The sequence below is a fragment of the Peromyscus californicus genome, unplaced genomic scaffold, assembly GCF_007827085.1.
Source record: "Peromyscus californicus insignis strain IS unplaced genomic scaffold, ASM782708v3 Scaffold_13__1_contigs__length_99412109, whole genome shotgun sequence".
NCBI classification, from domain to species: Eukaryota; Metazoa; Chordata; class Mammalia; order Rodentia; family Cricetidae; genus Peromyscus; species Peromyscus californicus.
Window position 1 is genome coordinate 46,681,308 of NW_026294424.1, and position 23,763 is coordinate 46,705,070.

The window sequence follows — 23,763 nt, forward strand, 5'->3', positions numbered from 1 at the left end:
GATGCTCTTAGAATCCTTCCTATCGCCCTTCTTTCCACTTCACACTATTTGCCTTCATCAACAGAGATGGAAATACTTTTAAAAAATACTAGGGGGAGTTATATTAGGTACAAGACACTGCAAAAGATGCCAGTCCACTTTAAGAAACTATTGTCATGTCGTGAGGATGTGTCCAGGCCTCAATCAATGGCAGCATCTCCCATAATCCTTAGGACAACATGATAAGGTAAGTGCTAGTGTTGCTTCCGCTTAACAGGTGAGGAAACGGACACACAGGTTAGATTGTGAAAGAAATGTCACAGTCCTTAGTAATAGTAAGTGGAAGAGTCAAGGTTAGAGTCCCACGTCAGACAAATAACAGAGCCTCATCTCCTTCCTCTGAATAGACTGCCAGCCTCTCCATACAACTGAGAGCTACTCTATGCTCAGCTATTTCCTAACTACATACATATAGACATCTCTAGGAACTCCACTGCCTGTTTTCACAATGAATCAAGTATAGATTTTGGAGATTTTTGATGCTGGCTCTGTCATTGATCAGCTCAGAACCTTTCATCAGGGGCATTAACTTCTCTTACAGCCCCTCACTTGCCAAATAGAGATAACAACAGCACCCCCTCATGCAGGTTATCATAAGGGCCAAATGAAATCACATAGCTTTGCATCCAGCATACACTGGAGGCCAATTCTGTCAGGCACTCACATGGGCTGTAAATGTCTTGGGTGCATATCAACAAGTAGAGAGATGACCCGATCACAGCCATGCTTTGGTGCTTATATGTGTGAAATGTAGAAGAGGTATAGCCATTTTTGGGTCACTGGAGTGCCCATTGTACAAGTAGGTGCCCACTTATTGGGAAGCTTCTACCTAACTCCCAACTGGACATTTTGTCTCTGTGTAATCACATCAAGGTAACACTATCTGAGTGTGTGTATGTACACATGGACATGAATTCCTATGTGGGTGTATGTGATTTGATTCACTGCATTTGTACGTCTGTGGTGTGTGTGTGTGTGTGTGTGTGTGTGTGTGTGTGTGTGTGTGTGTGTGTGTGTAAAGAGCTGCCTGTGCATATGTGTGTGAGAGTACCTGAATATGTGTGTGAAGACCAAAGACTAACCATCGAGTGTCTTCTCTCCTTCATTTTTTGAGGAAAGGTCTCTCACTGAACCTGGAACTCATGGATCCACCTTGGCTGGCAGTCATCAGGTCCCAGCCATCCTCTTGTCTACATGCCCCCAACTCTAGGATTACAGGTGAGTGCTGAGGTATTTGGGTGCTGGTGATCCAAATTTAAATCCTCATTTATATGGCAAACACTTTACTGACTGAGCCACATCCTCTTCTATTGTATTGTTTTTATATTGGTGAAATTATTAAGGCCACTCCACGTAGTTAAAAAGGAGGTTTATTTTGTGGGGTAACTTACAAGTGAAGGGATAGTTTACAGGGTCTGGGAAAGGTGTGGCGCAGTCCTGCGGTGTTCTCTGGAGAACTCTGCTCGGTCTACCTCCAGCATCCAGGCTCCAGGATCCAAGAGAGCCGGCACATCTGGATCTGGGGTCTTCAGGGTCCTCCCTTGGCCCTGCCTTATAGGTGTGACAGTTACCAAAGCCTCAATGGGGGTTGGAACTTCCAGATCAAAGCTGGAATGGCTACCCACTACATTTTTAAGTTGAAGTACTCTGTGGGAAATGTTATGCAGTATTTTCTATAGATATGTTATTAAAGTTGGAGGGATAATGTTAACATCTGAGCCATTTTCTGTGTTTTAGGCACTATATAACACCACAGCATGTGCAGTATTTTTGCCATAACCATTAATCTGATAAGTTGAATACCAACCTATTAATCAGGAATTTTACATGCCTTGCTATAAAAAAATAAACTGTTTGCATTGGAAACTCAGGTTCAGTTTACTATGATTTTTTTTATGCACTCAATAATTCCAAATTGAGCATCTGAGACCAAGCTGTCCCCAGTTGGAGGGCTGAGGATACATGCAAATGATTTACCAAAAGAAAACTGAGACCATGCAACATGCAGACTGAAGCAATGTGAGTATACAGTGGGGAAAAAAAAAGATCCGGTCTCTCCTGGAAAATAACGAGAAGCTCCACGAACATGTGCTAAGAAAAGAAGCTGCAGACGTCTATGGGTGGGGTGCAGCTCCAGTCACCTCCTCACCACTGACTTTAGTGTGCTATTATGCAGCCACTTAGCATGTCTAGCCCTTATCTCATTTTATCGATAAAATAAGGTTAAGGTCAGCAGACACAACCAAGGCTGTATACCCTCCCTAATTATTGAGAGTTGGTAGACTTCTTCAGGAATTAGAATCTAAACCTACACATGTTAGGAGAGAATCCTGTGTGGGCAGAATTCACACTGAGCTCCACAGCAGATAGCTGACTTGCCTTCAAAAAGCATGGGGGTGAAGAGGGGCACCTTTTCCACATTCTCACTGGAAGAAGCCCTGGGAAACCTTCTCTCTTGAACTCCAAAGTGGCAAAATGTAAGTGTGTGATCAAGAGAGAATGTGCACAATTGGAAGAGAGCAAGCTGCCGGGGTCCGTAAGCAGCAGAGTGAGTTCTCTGTGCGTCTCCCCCTATTCTGTGTGCCTTGCTCCCCGCTTCCTTCCTCCTCTTATTTTCTGTGTGTCTTATTTCTATTCCTCTGTTCACCCCCATCTCTTCCCCACACGTACCTGAGCTATCTCCCAGTTATAATCAAGCATGTTAAATGAACGTAAGGCAAACCCCGACACACACACACACACACACACACACACACACACACACACACACACACACTACATGTTAACGTGCTTTGCATAAGCGCAAAGTGTAGAATAAATATTGGCGACTCTTATTAGTCCAAGTTAGTGCCTTTAAAAGACTCCTTATAGTTTTCCGGAAAGGTGTATCTTATAGAGAGTCCCAGAAGGAATACATAACAGACTTGGAAGAAGAAGAAAGAAGACGGACTCCTAAATCAGAAGCCTGGAGACACAGGGTCCTTCGGAAGCTGTGTGTCAGGTGGGAGGAAAACTAGAATGCTTACTTCTCTTTTAATTATCTGATGCGCACACTACCCTCCTCTGTTGCCTTCAGCCAGGCCTGATAAGAAAAGGCACCAATAAATATCGTGGCGGTCTGAAGGGAGAAGCTATGTTTCATGGGACTCCCTGCTTCTACAGCTGTTGTTAAAATATTACTGCTAATTAGCTGGCTAGTTATATATAAACCCTTACAAGGAGTATTTTTACACAATCATAAAATAAATTAAACTACCAAAAATTCACGCTGTTAATTAAAATAACCCCTGTAGGAGGGGGGAAATCGCTACAAGGCTGAGGTAAACAGGAGGCAATTTCACAAGCACAAACTGATTAATTTTATTTCCCATTACATGTATTTGCTAATATCATCAGAATTAGGAAATAAAGCAATTTTGCCTTGACAGTAGTTCAAAGGGAGGCGGTGCCGGCAGAGGGATGCAGCTATGAGATGCATGCTCAGCCTTGGGGCAGCTCTGCTGGGTATGGAAGGAGTGAAGGGCTTTTTGGCGAACCTCAGTCCCCAGGAAGGACACAAAGAAGGGAGCACAAGGGACTTCACCATCCACGTGAGCAGCCTTGTAGAACCTTGGGGTGGGCTTATGGCATTTAAGAGTCCCATCCTTCTCACATCCAAACATGAAGACATCTGAGAAAATCAGGGGAACCCCTGCTGAGGGACGACAAGGGGTACAGACACAGAACTTCCATTTGAGGAATGTCCAGGGCAGTGTCCATCAGTTGAACATGGACAAAGGATCCTTTATTTATTTTCCTTCTGCCCTGGAGTTTGTAACATGGATGGACTTTCCTGTAATCTGTGTAAAATCCCTGTGTTTAAATGGTTGCCCAAGCCCCTTGTGGACCATTCTTTCACAAAATATCACAATGAACACATCAAAAAGCCTAAAATATATTTTCTGTATAACAACCACAAGATGCTGTCTAGGGCAAAAAGACAGACTCAAGCAACAAGATCTCTGGCTCTTTTTTGTCTGTCAGCCTAGAGAAACAATCAACTGCAATGCAGCTGGAACCCCCTCCACAGGCGTAACTACTCTACCCACCTCACCACAGCCAGTCCGATTCAAATATTCATCTAGAAAAAAACAGTCCTTGGAAGCTCAAATCAACTATTTTACAATCCTTTTTGGTGAGTCAGAAAATTTCTCAATTATCTTGAACCCACAATTTATGAAGTTATTTTATCATACCGTGTGTGGGGGGTATGTGTGTGTGTGTGTGTGTGTGTGTGTGTGTGTGTGTGTGTGTGTAGCTTCTACTTCCTTAAGCCCCTTTAACGCATCTGAGACCCAGGCCCTGTTAAACATCCAGTTTTATTAGGTAGCTATTCTCAAAGATTCCTGAGTTTTGCCAATCAGACACCAAACATCTAGAAAAAGAACTTCAGTCCCAAATCCAGATGTCATGTCTGTGTAACTGCAAATATTGAGATGTTTGAGGGAAGGACAAAACAGGATCATGTAGTTAATATCCCGCTTCTAACAGAGAAAATAAACAGGTGCATATACTATTCTAAAGATCAGATGAAAAATAAGGAAAATCCTCTGTTGTCTGTGTTAAGTGTTACAACTTTGCAACATTTTCTATCCTTGTACAGTTTGTTTCCAAATTGCATTTTGTACAACATAACAACTTAGCATAACCCAGCATGTGCCAAGCTGTAGAGAAGCAACTGTCTATGTGTCTGCAGCGAGTAAGACCCCCAACTCTAACTCCTGTTGGCTCCCTTCTCCTTGGCACTGGATGTCCTGATAGATCCACACAGTAGCCTAGTGGCAGTTCTAAGTCATCAGCCGAGGACCTTGTTCTCTTGCAGAGGACCTCTACAAAGCCTCATCTCTGGACATCTGCCCACCAAGCCTCATGATGCCCAACCTGCAGCCATGTGTGCTGATGCTCAATTCTGCCCTTGGTCCTGAGGTCCAGCCTAGGAAAAATAACTAGGTGTGTTCTAGAAGATTCTGCAGCCTCTATGCCTGCCTGCTACTGTAGCTGCTGTTGCCCTCTCAGAACTGTCCCTCACAGCTAGCTTGGAGGACACTGCTCATTCTTCTCTTTCTCTTCTTCAAGGATTCCCATGGCATCATCTCCAGAAAGCCTGCTATGACGTCATTAGCAGAGTCTGCTCTGTCAGCCTTGGCACTCTTGGGTGTTTATCTCAGTGCCCTCTCCATCCACATAGCCATGACTAATTCAGAGATTCTCACACCCTTCACAGTTCTTCCATCCCTTCACAGACTTTATGTTCATGGAAAACAAAAACATGAAACAAAACAAAAATAACCTATAGCTCCCTGAAGTGCTCCGGTGCTCAGCTGGCTTTCTCACAGGGGACACTCCATGTCCTCATGCTTGCTCCTGTTACCATACTAACCCTCCAGCTAGGATCGTGACCTCTCTCCAATCTCTTTAATGCCCACACATCCTGCACATCCTTTCCCTGTCTCCACTTTCCTTTGCCCAAAGTCAGAATCCACGGTTATCTGCTCTCAGAACAACCCCCTTTCTCTCACTTATCACAGACAGCTTCTGACAGTCTTTCTCTTCCACTAGACTGTGACCTGCACAGAAGCAAGATACCTTTCTTGTGCCACTGGATGCCCAGGACCTAGCAAGGCCCCTGGTTCCTCAGAGTATCTCATGAATGTGTGTGGAATGAATAACTGAATGATTTCGCAGACCTTTACCACATCAACCATGACTACACCATACTCTGTCAAGGCAGACACTGTGTATTATTCATATTGGATCCCAACACAGAGTGGGTTGCTAGTACATGCTTCTTAAAGTACAATTGGGCCAGACACAGACACCATGACAATTTCTGTGTGTCTTACAACTAGACTGGTGGCTAAGGTATAAACAGTGAGTTCTCCATCTCCAGAATCATGCAAGGAGAGAGCAGATGCAGCAAAAACATTCAGAAAGAGTTCAACCAATGAACAGGGTCTCTCTTCTCCCTTCCCAACCTCATGTTCCATGGTGCAACCACAAGAAAGCAGGGCGGAGGACAGAGATGGCTGCAGAAATGACTTAGATTTCAATACCCTTAGTTAGAAGAGAAAATGTTGGGATAAGTAGGAAGAATGGGACTTTTGCCACCGTTATCTTAATTGTTGGCAGGTAGCAATCCTGAGAGGCTCTGTGAACACAGGAGCCATGACTGGAGGCGATGTCAGAGACTTCGGTCATAACCAGCCATCTGAGACTGGCTCCTGCCTCCTTAGTCTGGCTCTTATTTTTAGATTTAGATACAGTTCAAAAGGGACTCTGACTTTGAAGAGCCGCGCAGAGAATCGCTTGAGTCACAGGGAATCATTTCTTACTATTTCCTCAGCTCTTTCCTGAGAAAACAGATTGAATATTTGTCATTCCTCACCCCCCAAAGAAGGAAAGTGACTTCTCCTTCTCTAAAGCAAAAGAAAAAGATGGACCTGGTGTCTGGTGAGTGAAGTCTGTGCTCAGAGTGGTTGCACATTAAGTGGTTACACTGTCTTTTCAATCTTTCTATATGTTTACATCCAAGAAACTAAATACACTTGCCAAGACTCTTTGTGGGACTTCTGAGTAGAATGGTCCTGCTAGGAAACAACCTTGTTCCTCGCCATCTCTCTTTCCATTCTGTGAGTCTCATAACTTTGGCAAAAATGATTTTGTTTCTGGAACATGAGGATGGATGTGGATGGAAGTAGAAGGACGAAGGGAGAAACCCAGCACTAAGCCATGCTGTCGGAAGGCCCATGGTGCTGCCCGTCATCCTCCATGTGGCTAATATTTCATACAATGGGTCTTATAACCAGATCATCAATTTTCTAGGTGTGTTTCATGTGCTATTTTCATTACATTTATTTGTCACTGGGTTTCAATGACCTTAGCAATTATGTGTCATTATGCCTATATGGTAAGTGGAGAATTAAAGGCTTAGATAAGATGTATTTCTCACAGTTGCATAGCCACAAAGCACTAGAGCCAGGATTCAAACCCAGTTTTCCTGTCATACCCAAACCAGAAAAACACAACTGCACAATCTCTGTGTCAGTGAGACTTCTCACTTAGCAAATCCCAGTAAATGGTCAAACTAAATCAACAAGAGACAACCTTGCTCCCTAGAGGCACTGAGGGATGTCTGGAGGCATTTTTAGTTCTCACAAATGAGTAGAGACTAGTAGATGGAGGTCAGGGGTGCCTCATCCCTCCCCAAAATCCTTCAATCTACAAAAAAGCCCATACTGCTGTAGGATGTCATTCTGTATGCTGTGAATATGTGTTGCTCTGATTGGCTGATAAATAAAACACTGATTGGCCAGTAGCCAAGCAGGAAGTATAGGCAGGGCAAGCAGATGAAGAGAATTCTGGGAAGAAAAAGGCTGAGTCAGGAGTTGCCAGCCAGACCCAGAGGAAGCAAGATGATAAGGCAGAACTGAGAAAAGGTACCATGCCACATGGCTAAACATAGATAAGAATCATGGGTTAATTTAAGTGCAAGAGCTGCTCAGTAATAAGCCTGAGCTAATGACCAAGCAGTTATAATATATAATATAAGCCTCTGAGTGATTATTTTATAAGCGTTTCATGGGACTGTGTGTGGGGGGGAGACTGGAGAAACCTTTTGACTACACCATACAATGAAAAACTGTCAGGTAACTCAACACACTCTGCATGAGACATTTTCATCATTATCAGTTTCCTGTAACCCACTACGACCTTCTGTGTTGAAAACAAAAGCAGTAGAGGCTGGGGTGATCACTAAATTAATGAAGAACTTGTCTTCAAAACCCCACACAAGTAAAAGCCAGGTGCCCTGAGCTTGTTATCCCAGCACTGTGGAGATAGAGACAGTAGATTCCTGGACCTTACTGGCCGGCCAATTTTGCCTACTTTAATGACTTCTAGGCCAATGAGACATGGTCTCAAACATCAAGGGGTACTGCAACTCAAGAATGACAACTGAGATTGTCCCGTGGTCTCTACATAACTCTCTCTCTCTCTCTCTCTCTCTCTCTCATACACACACACACACACACACACACACACACACACACACACAATCACACACACAAATGGACAAAAGAAAGAGAAGTCTATAACTTCTTTCTTTCAACCAAGCTTCCTCACAACAAGTTATGAATTCCTCTATTTTAAATTTTCTCTATTTTAATACCTTCTTAATATACAGTTGCATGCTCATCAATGTCTAAAACTGGAAAAGGTCCTTTTTTAAGAATGGAAATGGAAAAGAAAGGGGAGGGACAGAGATGGGAAGAGAGAGAAGGGAGAAGAAAACAAAGTGAGAATAAAAAGGAACGAAGAGGAGGAGAAAACTAAGATTAGAAACTGGCAATCCACAGCCTTCAACAGCGGAGTCACATTACATGGAAATCAGCGCAGTGACAGCACAAGGAGCCGCTTTGTGTCTTCATGAATAACACTATGTGCTGGGTAAATGCCTTTCCCCATTTAGAAACAGGTAGTTAATGGGAACTGAAGTGATCAAATGCTGTGTACCCCAAGGTTACTTACATCATGGGCCTGAGTGGCCCAGAGCTCATAAATAAAGCATCAGAGTGTCTTATTTTAGACCTGGTCAGATAAGCAAGGACTTGCATCATGTGAACGGAGCCCACTGTGATATGACACTGAGCCTGGTAATTCCAGGAGCCCTTGGAATGTGACATTTCAAGCGCGGTACACTGAGTTCATGCCCCATGGAAGCTCTAAGACCCACCAGGCCTAAATATCCCATCATCCCTTTGATTCAGTGGCTGAGAGAGAAGATTGTCACTGAGCTGGACTTTAAATGTATGCCAAGCACACTCCCTGCTATGCAGAAGTTAATTTGAGACACATTTGCAACTTATAACTCTGATTTACTCATTTGCTAGTACGAGGACCACACACAGTTTGACAGCCTGCCAGCTTGCGTAGACCATTCCCTCTGAAGAGATTTGGCCCAAGTCACGACCCAGCTTGGCAGCTCAAAAAAACAGCTGCCGGACACTGGAGGAATGTGGAATTGAACATGGAGAATGAAAAAGCTTTCCTCTTTTCCTCAAAGTTTTACATATAATTATGTAATCATATTCCTTTTTGGATACTTTGACATCAATTGTGCTTAATTAAATTGTTGCTTATTTGTTGTTTTATTATAAGTTCATGGCTTGTTTGTGGCTATGCATCCACAAGCTTTGTGCACAGACAAATGCTCGCATGGGCACATGCTCAGTAGCAATGACATTGTTATGAAGGTAAAGAAAATGGGCTCAGTGAATAATTACTCCAATTGACAGGACAACTAAAGATTTCAAAGGGTGCTTGTTTGCATGGCATACAAATTACTGGATGAATAACTTAAATGTGATCATTTTCTGCTGTTACTGGGTTTTTTCCTCACAGATTTCCTATAATTTGATACCAATCAAATATGTATGCTCTGCATGAAGTACATTATCCCCATGATAAAAACAGACCTGCTTACATGGTAGACATAATTCCCTATGTATAGTCTGCTTTTATTACACTGTTTCTCCTGCAGACCTTAGGCTCAAAGGAGAATATTATCAATGAATATTTGTGAACTTCAGTTTAGGATAAGACAGCCTACATTTGAGAGTGTGGAAGTAGCTGGTTAATGCCTAAAGGCCACCACCATCAAGTGACACATGGAGCCATGTTCCAAAGTATGGAAACACATACTTCTCTCCTCTTCCACTGGAACCTGCTTGGGACAATTCTGCCTCAGACACTGATTCTCAATGTGTTAGCCCACAGAATGTGTATCTGTTAGAAATAAATATCCTAGCTATAATAGCCAAGAAACGGGAATAGCCCAGATGTCCACCAACAGATGAAGGAATAAAGAAATGTGGTGCGCACTCTCAATGGGGTTTTTTCTACCATAAACAAGAACAAAACCATGATATTTGCAGGGGGGAATGGATACATTATGTTAAGCAAAACAAGCCAGACTCAGGGAGAGAAACATTGAATTTTTCTCTCATATGCAAAATCTGCATTTAAATTTATGTGTATGTGTATGTAGGACATGAAAATAGAAAGGAAATTATAAGAGAATAGAAAAGGCTCCTAAGGGGAGCAGTAAATAATATTTAGTAAATACTCAGGACACGAAAGCAGGAGGGTTATCTGGGAGGATCAAAGGAACCTACAAAATGGTCACAGGCTGACAGAAGGAGGCAGTAGGGAGGTAAAATGATTAAGACCACAGTAACCTGGTGTGTGTGTGGTTGACGCCCATTACTTTATATGCTAACTTTACAAGTTAGTTTTCAAAAGAAAGAAGGACCCTGCCATGTTTGTTAAGGTGAGGTTACAAAAGTGCAAGATGCTTAACGAAGACTTCTAGCTGCTATTCCAACATAGTCAGGCCAGGATCGCTAGGGAAATGTACTTGGAACCATATTTCAGGTAAAATTGGCTTGCTGATGATTCTGGTTTGTTTCAGGGTTTTGGTGGTGGTGGTGGTGGTAGTGGCAATTTTTTTTTTGCTTTTATTTTTGTTTTTGTTTTGTTTTCCTGTGAATGTGATCACAACCAGGGCCTCACACATTCTAAGCCAGCATATTACCAATGCACTATGTCCCCAACCCTATCTGAGTCTTGGAGAATATGGATTTGGGAGGTTTTACTTCCTTTTCTGTTGCTACAACTGAATATCACAGACTTGATAACTTATTAAAGAATCATTCTTTCTTACAGTTCTGGAAGGTGGGAAGTCCATGGCTGAGGAACTGAGTCTTGTGAAAGCCTTCTTGCTGGTGGGGACTTTTTGATGAGTTCCAGGTTGATGCAAGACTCGGTGGTAGGAGAGCAAGCATGTTGGAAGGAGTTGCTTTTATTAACAAAGCTATTGCTTTGATAACCTATTAATTCACAAATTGATTAATTTATTCATGGAGGCAGAGTCCTTGTGACCCATCTTCCAAAGGTCTCACTTCTCCAATGCCATTAGCCATTGGGGGTCAGGGTCCCAGCACATGAAGCCTGTGAAGACATATTTAGATCTTGGCAGAAAGTCTTCCTTCCCCAATATGAAGGTTATAGTGAGAATAAGAACATGCTTATGAGCCCACTGCATGTGAAAAACAAACAAAAAGTCCTAATGTAACAGTTTTCTATTCTAGAAGACACCTACTTGGCTAATGCTCTTGGTCACCTCAACTCACCAAAAATATAATAAAATAAAATACTTGCTCAGAATGATAACCCAGCAGGCCTTATAAGAACAACACTTGATTTACATCATTAGATCATGTATGTTAGGACAGAAAATCAGAAATATGAGTGTGAAAATACAATAGAAAGAAATTTTCAAGCGGACATTTTTTTGAGTTTGCACTAGATAGTATGGTAAAATTCTACTAGTTTTCCAAGTATTCTATTTTATGAAATGCTTCACTGTATTTCAGCAGATAATTACCCCTTTCATTTTCTATTCCAGCTTACCACTATGATGGCAGTAAAGTCAGTTTAATTTAAAAGTCTTGAAAATGCTAACAAGCCACACAAGTAACATAACTTACATCAAAGAGATCGGCTATCTACTTGGAATCATGCCTGGACTAAGGGCACAGACCACCAGCCCATGATAGTGTTGTGGACCTTATTTCAGGTAGTTAACAGGTTGAGTTGAGTAAGTGAATACAGTACGGTGCCTTAGCAGGTACAATCGCTCACTGTGGTTGTGTTGGTAGCTGTGGTCCTGTGAATGGAGTTGTAGGGGCTGATCACCTTCTATCATTTTCTACTGGGAGGAATCTAGAGGGAAAAGATTGACATTCAATATTTGCAACAATTAAAACGTAAGTTCTTTAGGGAGAAGTTCACCTAACTCCCCCATTCTGCCCAACATCTATCTGGGTGAGCACAGAGCCATCCCCTACAGAAGATGCCTGGGGTAGGGTAAGAACCATCCCTGGAGGCAGGCATCCAACAGAGACAAAGAAAATCCTCAACCTTGCTCTGTGGAAGCATTCTCTACCCAAACTCAAGGACACCCTCTAATTCTCACAAAACCCATGGATCTCCTCCCCAAAAGGCTCAGAGAGAAAGATGTCCACCTCACCACACCTGGGGAGAAAAGATTGTGCCTAAGCCTTTGACAACTTTTTTCTCTCTGTGATCACAGAGGAAGAAAATTTCATGCCCTTGCACAAGAACCATGGTGTCTCTGTCTTGAACCCAGCTGTATTCAAGATTTACTGTGTGGCCCTGGGCAGCTCATCGGACCTCACTGGGTCTTAATTTCTTCATCTGGAAAATGAAGATGCTATGTACATCGTGGGCACAGCATCTCAAGGTTAATGCAGCGGGCTGATATTGAAATGCAACTGAATGGGAGAATATCTAATTCTGGGAAGGAAGTGAGGCACAGCAACCCACACTTCTGGGTGCAGATAGCATGTGCAAGATCATAGCACTGAGCCCTGGGGTCAGTCACGCTCATGAGGAGCGCAATAAGCTGTTCACAATGCACCACCTGGAGTCTTTTATTGTTATTGCCAAGTGGAGTTGATAAAAACAAACAAAGCGAAAGGTCGAAGCCCTAATTTATCAAAAGTTATTGATACAGATTGCATATCGACAAGCAAAGGGCTGCTTTTAGATTCCCATCAATAAATCCATTTCATAATACAGTCCAATCCCAACACTTTGCCCCCAGATCCATCCATCTAGATATTAGAAATCCATCCTGCTTTGCCTGCAGTCTGTCAAATGTCACCACAGAGTGCAGAAGCCACCCTGCCAAGTCTATATCCTGAACTAAATCCCAATGGAAACTTCCAGATATAAATAACTACTATGAGCACTACTATGAACATACAGGGGAGAAAAACAGCTCTCAAGTCTCACTGTTACTTTCTTTTTACCTTTTTACCTGTGACAAGCAAAAAGAAAAAAAAAATCATGCCGTTACTGTTCAAAAATAACCTAAAACCAAGTTTAATCAATTCCATTTTCTAGTTACGGGACACTGTTTTAATCTGTGGAGCAGCATTTGGGGCATGGGCAGAGGTTCTTTGGTGACATTTTCACAGGCAGTCCCCGAAGCTTTGGTGCCTCGGATGACACTGGGAAGTGGCATCTGATGACACTCCATGTCTTATGCCATGAGGACAGAAAGGAATGTTCTACCTAATTGTGGGCAGATGACAGAGATGCTGGGGAGTCAGTTCTAAGGGACCCCCAGTTTAGGAGGGGGAAAACCTTACTCCCCAGGTGTTCCTAAAACACGGAAAGTGGTGAAAAAAAATCAGAAAATGGAGCCTGAGCATGGAGCTATCCTTAAGCAAATTGTACAGAGCCAAGAGTATACAACCCAAGATAAATCTTATCACCTCCCTGAGCCTGAGTTTCCACATCCTCAGCAAGGGAAGATGTCTTATACCATAGTAGACACTCAATAAATATCTGCTCAAACATAATTTAAACTGAGAAATACTGGATAATTGATATCCCCCATTGTCCAAAGGGCAATAGTCCACCATGGATGTATATCCATTACCTACCAGAACACACGATGGTGGAACAGACGAGGAAAAGATGAGGACTCTTTTCCTCAACCTTAGACAGAAGACATGAACAAAAATGGAGAGGCCTAGGTTGTGCGTGTGTGTGTGTGTGTGTGTGTGTGTGTGTGTGTGTGTGTGTGTGTGTTACATCACAGGGACACAGCACTGTAGAACTAGTGTCTAAAGTAGGGCACCCCCATTCCGGTTGGAGGGCTGCAGAATTGCCCCCCACTCCTTGCCCTGACTGGGGATTGGCTCCATGATGCTTGCTTGCAAGGTTTGAGCTCATTTGCTCTGGGAACAAAAGCCCACTTTAATATTAGCCTCAGTCGGGCTGTTAAAAACAGAAAAGCTGCTGCAAATACAACAGCCTAAGCAAAGATTGCTTTAAGATTATCCAGGCTTTGGGGTCTTCTGACCACATCTGAAGGAGAGACTCAGGGTAGACATGGGTGCCTTCCTGGAAAGCTTGGAAGTAAATTAAAATGCTACGGGGGTTGGGGGGGGGGGGGGCGGCGGGAGGCGGGCGGAGAGGGGGTGTTAGACATTTTTCCAATTAAAAAGATGGAGAATTAGTTAAAATAAGAAGGAAGAGCCAGGGGAAAGAAGAGGAGATAAAAATCAAAAACATCTGGTCTCCCAGGTATCTACAGATTGGCCAGGCCATGGGGGGATTTCTGTGGTTTCCCAGTGGCACATGGGGAACAGAAGTGAGCTTCACTCAAGCTGCAAAGTCCTTCCTTCCCTGAGCTTCCAGCCAGGGTGAACCTACTCCTTCTGCCTCCAAAGTTGGAGAATTTATTGCTGTTACACATGACAGCAAGGTAGAGGACACAACATACCAGGTCCCCTGGGATCCCCAATCTATCCCTGCCACTATCATTCACTGGCCCAGAATTTCCCAGGCAGCTCATCTGGGGACCACCCAAAGGACTTTCATCATATCTGATTGCCTGCCTCCATCCCTCATCTCCTGTGGCTCATTAAATCAAGTTACTTTGTAAGAAAAGTTTTCCTTGTAAAACTTTACCATTGTTGCAGGCCCCAGTATCAATAACACCGTGTCCCTTTTCTATGCTGTGATCTTTTCTTAGTGTGGGTAGAATCATTATCATTAAAACAGCACAGCAAAGCAATTAGAAGAACAGATGCCACATGTTCAAATCCCTGCTCTGCCCCTACTAATGTTGTGGTATTGGGCAACTTAAATTTTCTGTACTTCAGCTTTATGTTTTATTAAATAATTAATATCCATTTCATAGTCACCATTTGGATTAAACTAATTCATACTGGTAGAAGGTTTGTGCCATCTAGACCCCCCATATGGACAGTACTTTGGGAAACACTAAAGTAGGCATAAGACCATCTGTCAAACTTTACCTCAAGGTTTGCTTACACTATGATTCCTCCTGGGCATATCTGTTGGAACCATTTTCCTGCCTCAACCAAAGCCAGAGCCAACCAACAGCAGATTCACCACTAACACAAAACTTAAACACAGACGTCCCAGCAGCCACATACTGAGAATCTATTAGCCTACAGGTGCTGTACTCAATACTCCCCAACACATCACCGATTTGAGTCTTCATTCTGGCGCTCTGAGAAAAACCCTGCTTTAAAGAGCAGTCCCCACTACTTGTAACCACAAGAGTCAGGATTCCAACCCAGGATGGCTGACTTCAAAGTCTGTGTCTGTTTCATTGACATTACCATAAATTCCCTCTGTCAAGAGCTCACTACACAGCCCAGCTGGAATGCAGCATCCTGCTCTCCCCAATCATGCCCACTTCTCCCCCTGGCCTTGGTAACTCTACACTATAATATAATTCTGTTTGCCTGCCCCTTGACCCATCTCCATTATTCAGGATAACTGCTCCCACTTTACACATTTTGGAAGCAAACCATTCTAAGATTTCCCTGAATTTGAAAAGAGGTTTACAATACACTAGACTGAACTTAACAGTTTCTTTACAACTCTGGTCATCTTTAACAGCACCAAATGCTGTCATGTTCTGTGATGTAAACATGACCGCAGGGCAAGCTTCCTCTGAGTGGCACAGGGTGACTGTTAAAAACCTTGACTCCCAAGCCCCTCCCCAGATCCACTGAATCAGAACCTCCGGGTTAAGGGGCAGGAATCATTCCAATTTAAGAACCACTGCCTTAGGGGATGTACAGGCTTTTGACCCTGCTTAACACTCCCAGATACAGCGGGGCTCTGGTTCTTATGTCTGTTTTTCATGCTTTTTCCAACCTCTCCCACCCTTCAATTTGACAGCTTTCTGTTTCCACTGCCAAATGACATGGCCGGGTGAACATCTCCGATTTCTTCTTCTACCAACTAATGTCATGATTTCTGAAATGTTTTTCTATAGCTCTAACACCCTTTCTTGCAAACTGTTTGTTAGGCAGATGCCCAAAATGAAACATATCCTCTCAGAGCTGTTGGATGGGCATGAGAATGACCCTGGGTTTCTAACACTCGTCTCCTTCCTTCTTCCCTGGCCCCCATCAGCACCACCTGGACAGGCCTCACACCCTTCCCCACATTCCTAGGGCTTCCACCGAGAACACTGAGAAAGCTGTCTGGCATGTCTTGTCATACTTTGTGACGGATACCTTATTTTTTAACAAACGGTCAAGACCATCAGAAAAAAGGGGGGGGGGGGGTTCGTACCAGTTAGTCCGTGTCATCTAAAATCCAGAGTGTAACTGTTTCCATTTGAGACTATCCCCCCAGTTCCCAGCATAGCCACTGTAGTATGTCTAGAAAGTCACTGTTTACAGTGAATATTCATACTGTGGAAAGCAGTGATCTCTGTACTAATAATTAAACTACCACCTACTTTTGAAAGGCTCTCATGAAAACCATGGCCAAGGGAATTTGCCTTTAAAAAATAAAATTCTCCTCGGTAGAAGAGAATGTCACTGCATCCAGAAAAATCTTCTAACCTTTAAGTTTTAGTTATCTTACATTGACCACGTTCTTAGTATGCTGGTATGCTCTCTAAAAATAAGGTTTAAGAAGTAAGTTTTAAACTGTGTTGTTGAAATTGTAAGGAAAGTTCTTTTTAATATTCCTATTGACTTTCTTTCCAAAATTTACAAGTTGGAAACACAGAATTTAGAAGGTAAATTTAACACTATGGAGAAGATGGGTGAGAGATCTAAAGCAGTGGGAAGATGTAAGACATTGGGAATTAGGACCAAGTTCAAAGTTACATATGCAGAAAAGGGCAGAAAAGCAAGTTGGTAGATATGGGTTAAAAATGTCCCTGGGGGCTCTTCTTTTAACTTCTGTAGGTTTGAAATTCTTCAAAATAAAACTTGATGGGGAAAAGTTCACAGACCTATACAAGTAAAGGTCGTTGATACCTGAACAAGAGTGAAGTCAGTGTATTCAACCAGATGTGGGCCTTGGTGAGAGACAGGAAGCACTGAAGTCTCAAAGCCTAAGGAAGCGCTTGTCTGATGCTCAGGGCGAGGGTCGTTTTTACAGTCTGGGACCTATGCACCTCCCTTGCCTAGGGTTTACCCTCGGATCCAACAACAGCAAACAAACACTAACTGGCTGTGGCCACCACTCCTGACTCATAAAGAAAAACAGCTTAAAACCCATTTTACTGGTGTCGTTTACTCAAATAAGCCCACTCGGTGCTAAGCAACCACCCTGTGACAGGAACCTACTCTGTGCTCCTAAACTGCTTTGAATTCCAAATTAAATGGTAGGAAGCCGAACTGTATGTTTATGAGATACAAAAGACACAGAGGAAAGCCAGTTCCTGCCATTGAAAATATCTTTGCTCTGCCATGGGGACCATCTTGATGTTTTTGTCACTATTGCCATCATGATCAGCATCAGCATCCTCATGTTTCTACCTATTTCCCAATTTCACTGAACTATTGCAAGTCAATAGTTGATATTATCTGTCTTTATTTCTTTGACATCGAGGATAGGTGGTACAGGAAGGATTCAACAAATGTTCCTTGGATAGGTGAAATTTTAAGTCTCTTGATTCCTTCTTTACTCCAGGATTTGCTATAGTTCACATGGATGTGAAGCCTCATCCGAGATTGCCTAATTAAAATAGCCATCGTCTATTGGAGACTTACGATGCGTCCAGTGCTTCCATATATTAGCTCAATTAGACCTTGCACCACACCAAGATGTGAGTAGTAAATGTCTCCTTTTATGAGTAAGCAAAAAGAAAAGGTTACCTTTTTCCACTGTCATGCACAAAGAAGCCATACCAGATTTGACCTCCAAGAGGCTCCACTAAGCTATCTCACAATTATTACATAGAGTGGGGCTCCTTAGGTTGAACTGCACACATGTTCAGGTCACTTTTCACCCATGCTATGTGGAAAGATTTAAATAGCACCCAGGGGACTTTCAGAGAAACGATCCTGAACCCGAATGGCCTGGGCAGGCAGGTCAGACTTGGGGAGTTTCCTGCTTAATTTCACCTTTCCAAATGCAACTGACTAAAAATAACCTGCAGGGGACATGTCTCAGAACCGTGAAAGGAGCTGCAAAACACTGCAGAAGACATGATGGGAAAGGATGATCGTGGCTTCCAAAAATACTTCATGTTCTTTTCAGCATCAGCAAGTTGTGTGTTGTGATGAGAAAACAAAGTTTCCAATTATTGGAATTCCATAGTGTATTTAATTATGCAATTATCTTACTGTATTAACAAATGCTAGAGCACAGCGGCAGTTGCTGAGATTTGAGCAATTTGGAAGAACAAAATTTATTCTTTCCCCCAGTTGATTACTTCTCAGGAGTCCATCCATTTTTTTTTCTGGATTATGGAAATGATCCTATTTTTGAACTGCTTCATTCAGAAATATAAAACAAGCCAGACCCTCACTCTTGCAAGTTCAAATTTAACCCCAGTACAAACTAAACATACTTCTGGGGAGAAATGGCCACAAATCCGCATCATTTTTTCCCATGAATGACTTTAGGCTCTTTTTCTCTTTTGAAATTCCAATAAATATAATATAAATAGAAATTTAAAACGTAGTTGTACAAATTGGATGTTTTCAGTGATGTGAACACAAACGCATTTCTGTTCATTTGCTTAATAAGGATTTATCCCACAAAGTTCATAAATCAGACTGTAAAGCCTAGAACACACCATCAAAACATCAAAGGTGGGTGTTCTGTGATGCCTCTCTTACTTCAGCAAATGTGAAATGCAATCATGCAAAATCAAACATTCCATACATTTTCTATTCATTCTCTAACACTCTCCCTATACTCCAAAATAGGCTATCACACTCTTGAGTTTCAGGGGACAGAAAGTGAATCAAATTTCTTGTTTCTGGAAGCATTACAAGTAATAGGTCTTTTCATTTAGAGCTTTTCAGCTAAGAATCACCATGCTGTTTACACATAAAACATAATTAAACCCTACAGTCTATGACATCCCTACCCAACAGGAGCCCTCCTTGATGATGGAGAAGCCATCCTTGTATTTTCTAGGCCTGAATGTGGTCTAGGCTTTTACATATGATATCTCATTTCTGTATGTAACTAAGAAGTACAATCTCACAAAGGAAAACCCGACCTTCTTCCCCAACAGGTAACAGCAAAGGACACAGGCTCTTGACCTTGAGTAGCTCACTTTTGAAATTAGCCACAAATGGGTGAGATGAGCCACATGACTTTCCTGTGCTTTGGTTTTGGAGTGGTAAGATTTGGAATCTTATCAGCTGGTATACCACAGGACAATTGAGATACAATGAGCTAGTACACATAATTCACTTAAAATGGGACCTTTTCTTTTAGCAACCATCCTTAATAATGTTAGCAGTTGGTATCAAGTCACTTACCTATAACATCTGACCTTTTCAATCATATCACAGTGACCTCATGGGAGTCTCACCATCTTCCCACAAAGCAGTGAAAGTAGATGCTTTTATTCCAAATCTCATGGATAAGGGTATTTCAGACAGGCCCACCAGCACTCAGAGCATGAACCCCTGGAAGCCAGGCTAACATATTTCCACTTTGCCTCTTTCTATCCAGAGAAAGTTGACTGACTGGCTCAGACAGGCCCCTACTAATTTTGTGGGGGAGTAAGGGGCTCTTGTTTCAAAGGAGACATAAAAAGCATTCTGCTGCCAAGGCCTGTCTTGCATAGCAAAAAAGATCCAGATCGGCAGGAGACAGGACAACAAGACGCCATCATCATGATTTCTGCTAACTATGAAATGAAAGTTAATTTCATGCTTTGCATCCACGGACAAAAAGGTTCAGAGCTGTTTAAATTCTCTTCAGCCCAATGACAGTTAGTAAACAGGAGGCTTCATGTTCTAATGCTTGAAATCACCCTTCGGATCTCAATATATTATTTATGCACTCAGCTTAAAATAAACAACAACTCTGAAGTAGGTGAGTGGTCTCATTTAGTGGGAACTTTTTTTTTTTCACTCTGACAGTTACTTTAAAACATCAGTAAACAACCTTAATTCACTTCTAACGGATTAGTAAGCTACTGCTGTGTCTACAGGAGGCGAGCAGATTGTATTATTAACCAAAACAACTTTCTCCCTGTCAGTCATCTGCACCTCACAGAGGGATGTGAGCCTTGCAGTCGTGATACTCAAAGCACTCTGAGGGCACACCTGGTTCCAGACGGTATCTTCTGAGGTAGCTCTCCTCCACCTTTGACTAGCTCTCTTGACTCTGAGGTGTAGAGTGGGGCCTGGAGAAGGTAGATTCTCAGTGCTGCTTGTTAAGAAAGATATAAACAAATGAGAACCTTTCAAAAGGGGCAGGCTTTGCGTACTTTGACAGTGCATCTCCTTATGGATAGAAGTTAACCTGAGACTAACCTTAAGGGACCTGACAAATGCCATCATGAATATTTGAAAGGGTTTCATGTTTAAGGGGGAAGACTTATTCTTTGTAGGGATGGACAGTAAAATTAGGATTCAGAGGAGATACCTTGAGGATGGACTTGTCGTCAACTCAGGAAGAATGAAAGCTGTTGGTAAAATTTCTGCCCCCTGCAGAGCTGCTCAAGCATTAGTGAGATGGAGCCCTTCGAACTGGCCAACAGATGTAGATGCTACAGCCTCATTCCTGAATTCCAAGGCTGGGCACTAATGTGGGCTCTGGCAGGTTTCTGAATTCCTTTGGTTTGGGAATTTTTAAAGGGTACCATCTACTTTGTCAAAAGAAAAGTCCATGCATTAAGTACTGGGCACGTAGCCAGCCAGCCAGCCCGTGGTCAAATACACGATTCTAGGATGCTGGTTGATTCAGAAAGAGAAAAAGATGTACCATTACCATTTAGTAAAATAGCTGCTAGAGGACAATGCCACTTCTGTCCCACTATGGGCATGTGTGGCTTTGCAACCTTTGCCGTCCAGTGGATAAAAGGCAACTTCAAGTCACCTCGAAGTAACCAGTAACCAGGTGTGGGAGGGGTGGTCTGCACCCATCTCATCATTCTGTTGGGCCTCCTCTCCTCTCGCAAAGTCTGGAAACATAATATTTAGCAAACCATCTAGTTGACATTCACCATCAAGACATCTCTCACCCTTATCAAAACCAGCCCCTCCTCCGAGATACAAACTGATGGCTCAAAACACAAGTTCAATGCAATTGAAAAGGGAGAAAGAGGTAAGAAAAAAGAAATAAAAACACCTTGAACTTACATGAAGTGTTTATAGCAACATTTTTACACACTGCACAGTCATTTATTATTCCACATTATCTAGTCAACTTTATATGAATTTACTGCTCTTGTAGAAAAAGATGTTTTCTTCTATATCCAACATCTAGATGAAACATTAGAGAGGTCAGAAACATTAAATTCCTCAAAGACAGTCAGGTTATCAATATCTGGGTGTGAAACATGGTGTTACTGAATTCCTGATACAGCAAAAGCAGACATCTGGTATTTGTACTTTGGAGCAATAGAAAAGTACATGACAAGAATGTGGTATACTTACAAAGTACCCTTCATCCATGGGGCTCCAATTTTACCAATATTAGTTCACTGATTTTCGCAAAAAACCTGAAAGGCAGAGGGTAGGTTTGTGTTACCCTCACTTTGCAAATGTGGACATTGAAGTATAACAAGGGGAGGGGGTACATTAGAGGGCTGTTACGGTGAGGATAGGGGAAGGGAAGGAGAGAATTATAACTTTAATCTTCCATATTACAACATAACATGATCACCCATCCCTCCCTTGGAGACTGATATTCCCATGTGATTCTTATCACAGTCTCAACTTACACACAGTTATCCCAGGTAAAACAGTGGTGAGAGAAGGCCCGTGTTCTTAGGAACCCAGACCCCGACATCCATTTAATACCATGAGAGGGTAGGAAACACTTCTCACTTTCAGTTTAAAACATGGAGGGAAAATAAGATAGACAAAATGCAACCATCCAACTAAAATTTGGCCTGAAAATAATGTTTCTACTGCTCAGTTTGTTGTACTTATGTTCACATTTCAGCATATGGACTTGTGTTTAAAGTACATTCCAAGGGAGTCAGAATGCTTCAAATATAATCTCACAACATTTTTAGAAGGGTGTATTTTTAACAAATCTTTCTAAGACATCATGTCCCTTCTATCACTCTCGAGCCATTGTTCACACATCAAAAAAATGATATTTATTTGCTTGTTACTACAAGTAAGTTTCTCTCCATGTGTGGTTTCTTGGAAGACGCAAGAATGTGGATGACATAGGTCTTGTGGCCAAGAAATTTTTAATCCTGTGGTTTGGTGATGTTAATACAGATGCAACCACCATGATCAGAAACGTTGCAGAATGCTCTGTCAGTTTATGGACACTCCTAGTGAATCATGGACACTTGTCTCAAAAAGATAGTACCTCCAGGGAAAACTCTTGAAAAAGATGAGTGTAGCTTCTACATGTGTGCTGTGCTCTCAGTAACGACAAAACATAGTTCTTGGAAAATGTGAGTCTAGAGTCTTCTCAACACCCATGATTTCAGGGTCACAGTATCACACACTTTTCTCTGTACTTACCCCTGCAATACTGACTTCTCCCCTCAGATATCCAAGTACTTTCCCACCACCTAGATCCATTTGTCCACGCATTCCTCTGCTAGTGTCGCTGTAGACTACCCCACCTCTTTCACAGGATCATGGCCCAAAGACCCACTCACCAAACCCTCTTCCAGCCCCTTCTAAAGAAGCTGCAACCCATCACACACCTTTCCCTCCCTGTCTTCTCTTTCTTCCTCAGACTTGCCATCCCTGTCATATGGGCCCATCTCTTTGTTTCTCTATGTCCCTCTATTACAAGAGAAACTCCACCAAGCCATATTTGATCTCTGATAGATTTAGGACCAAAAAAAAAACCACTTCCGTAATCAACAGACTGTGGGTCCTGGGTCTTCTTTCCTTATCCACCTCTTTTCCCTCTCACAGGGTACTGTTGCAATTAGCAATGAATGAATGTCAACTTCTTTGCACCACCCAAAAGAAACAGAAACTCCACTAACATTCAGTGAAATGATTCAAAAGAAAGTGTAACAAACATCTATTTTTATCTTTTTTTTTTCCTCTCTTTTCTTGATCACTGAAACAAAAGCTAAGTGACCTCTTTCTTTGGCCAGCTCTACAACTTTCTCTCTGCAACCCTCATCTCTTCTCCCTGGCCTTTTGTTTCTCAATATCTGAAGTATGGAAGCTTCCGGTGGAAATTTCCAAGTTTCCTCCTAGTTCAGAAGCCAAGGATGATAGACCAAATCGTATCTAAATCTTTTTACATCTCCTGACTTGATAGCACTAACTAGATACAAATTTACCTCAAAAGTCTCAAGGTCACCATTCCATACCAAGCAAAGTAGGGACCCTTGGGGGGGGGACGGGACAATTTGATCATCTAAGCCTATCTAAAGGCACTCAAGCTTTAAAGGAACACCACAGATGTTTCTGCCGAGCTGTGCCCCATCCCCCACGGTCACACCACTGACATGTGACAGACATTCGAAGAACAATGCCACCTCTGCCACTTACAGCATCTTTAGTCACAGGCACTTCACTTGGATCTCTAAACAGATTTCCTGTTTGCTTCCACATTAATAAAACTCGCACCTTTACCAGTCACAATTTTTTTCTTACCCAAGCATCTGAACATCCAAAGAGATTT

At 42.4% G+C, this 23,763-nt stretch overlaps 1 protein-coding gene and 1 long non-coding RNA gene across 4 annotated transcripts in view; one reads left to right on the forward strand and one right to left on the reverse strand.

Moving 5' to 3' along the window:
- Positions 1 to 23,763, reverse strand: part of Ppargc1a (PPARG coactivator 1 alpha) — a 682,761-nt gene that overhangs the window by 472,780 nt on the left and 186,218 nt on the right. Inside the window, exon 2 of one of the 3 annotated variants that reach the window (XM_052734916.1) lies at positions 21,585 to 21,649. In XM_052734916.1, the coding sequence (XP_052590876.1) occupies positions 21,585 to 21,602 (18 nt within the window). In that variant the 5' untranslated portion in view covers positions 21,603 to 21,649. Of the gene's footprint in view, positions 1 to 20,249; positions 21,357 to 21,584; positions 21,650 to 23,763 lie in introns of those variants that run through there. The other 2 variants (XM_052734912.1, XM_052734913.1) reach the window with 2 other exon arrangements.
- LOC128108417 (uncharacterized) lies at positions 1,124 to 9,205 on the forward strand. Its single transcript, XR_008217464.1, has 3 exons — positions 1,124 to 3,040; positions 4,063 to 4,213; positions 6,422 to 9,205. It is a non-coding gene; the product is annotated as an uncharacterized LOC128108417 (long non-coding RNA).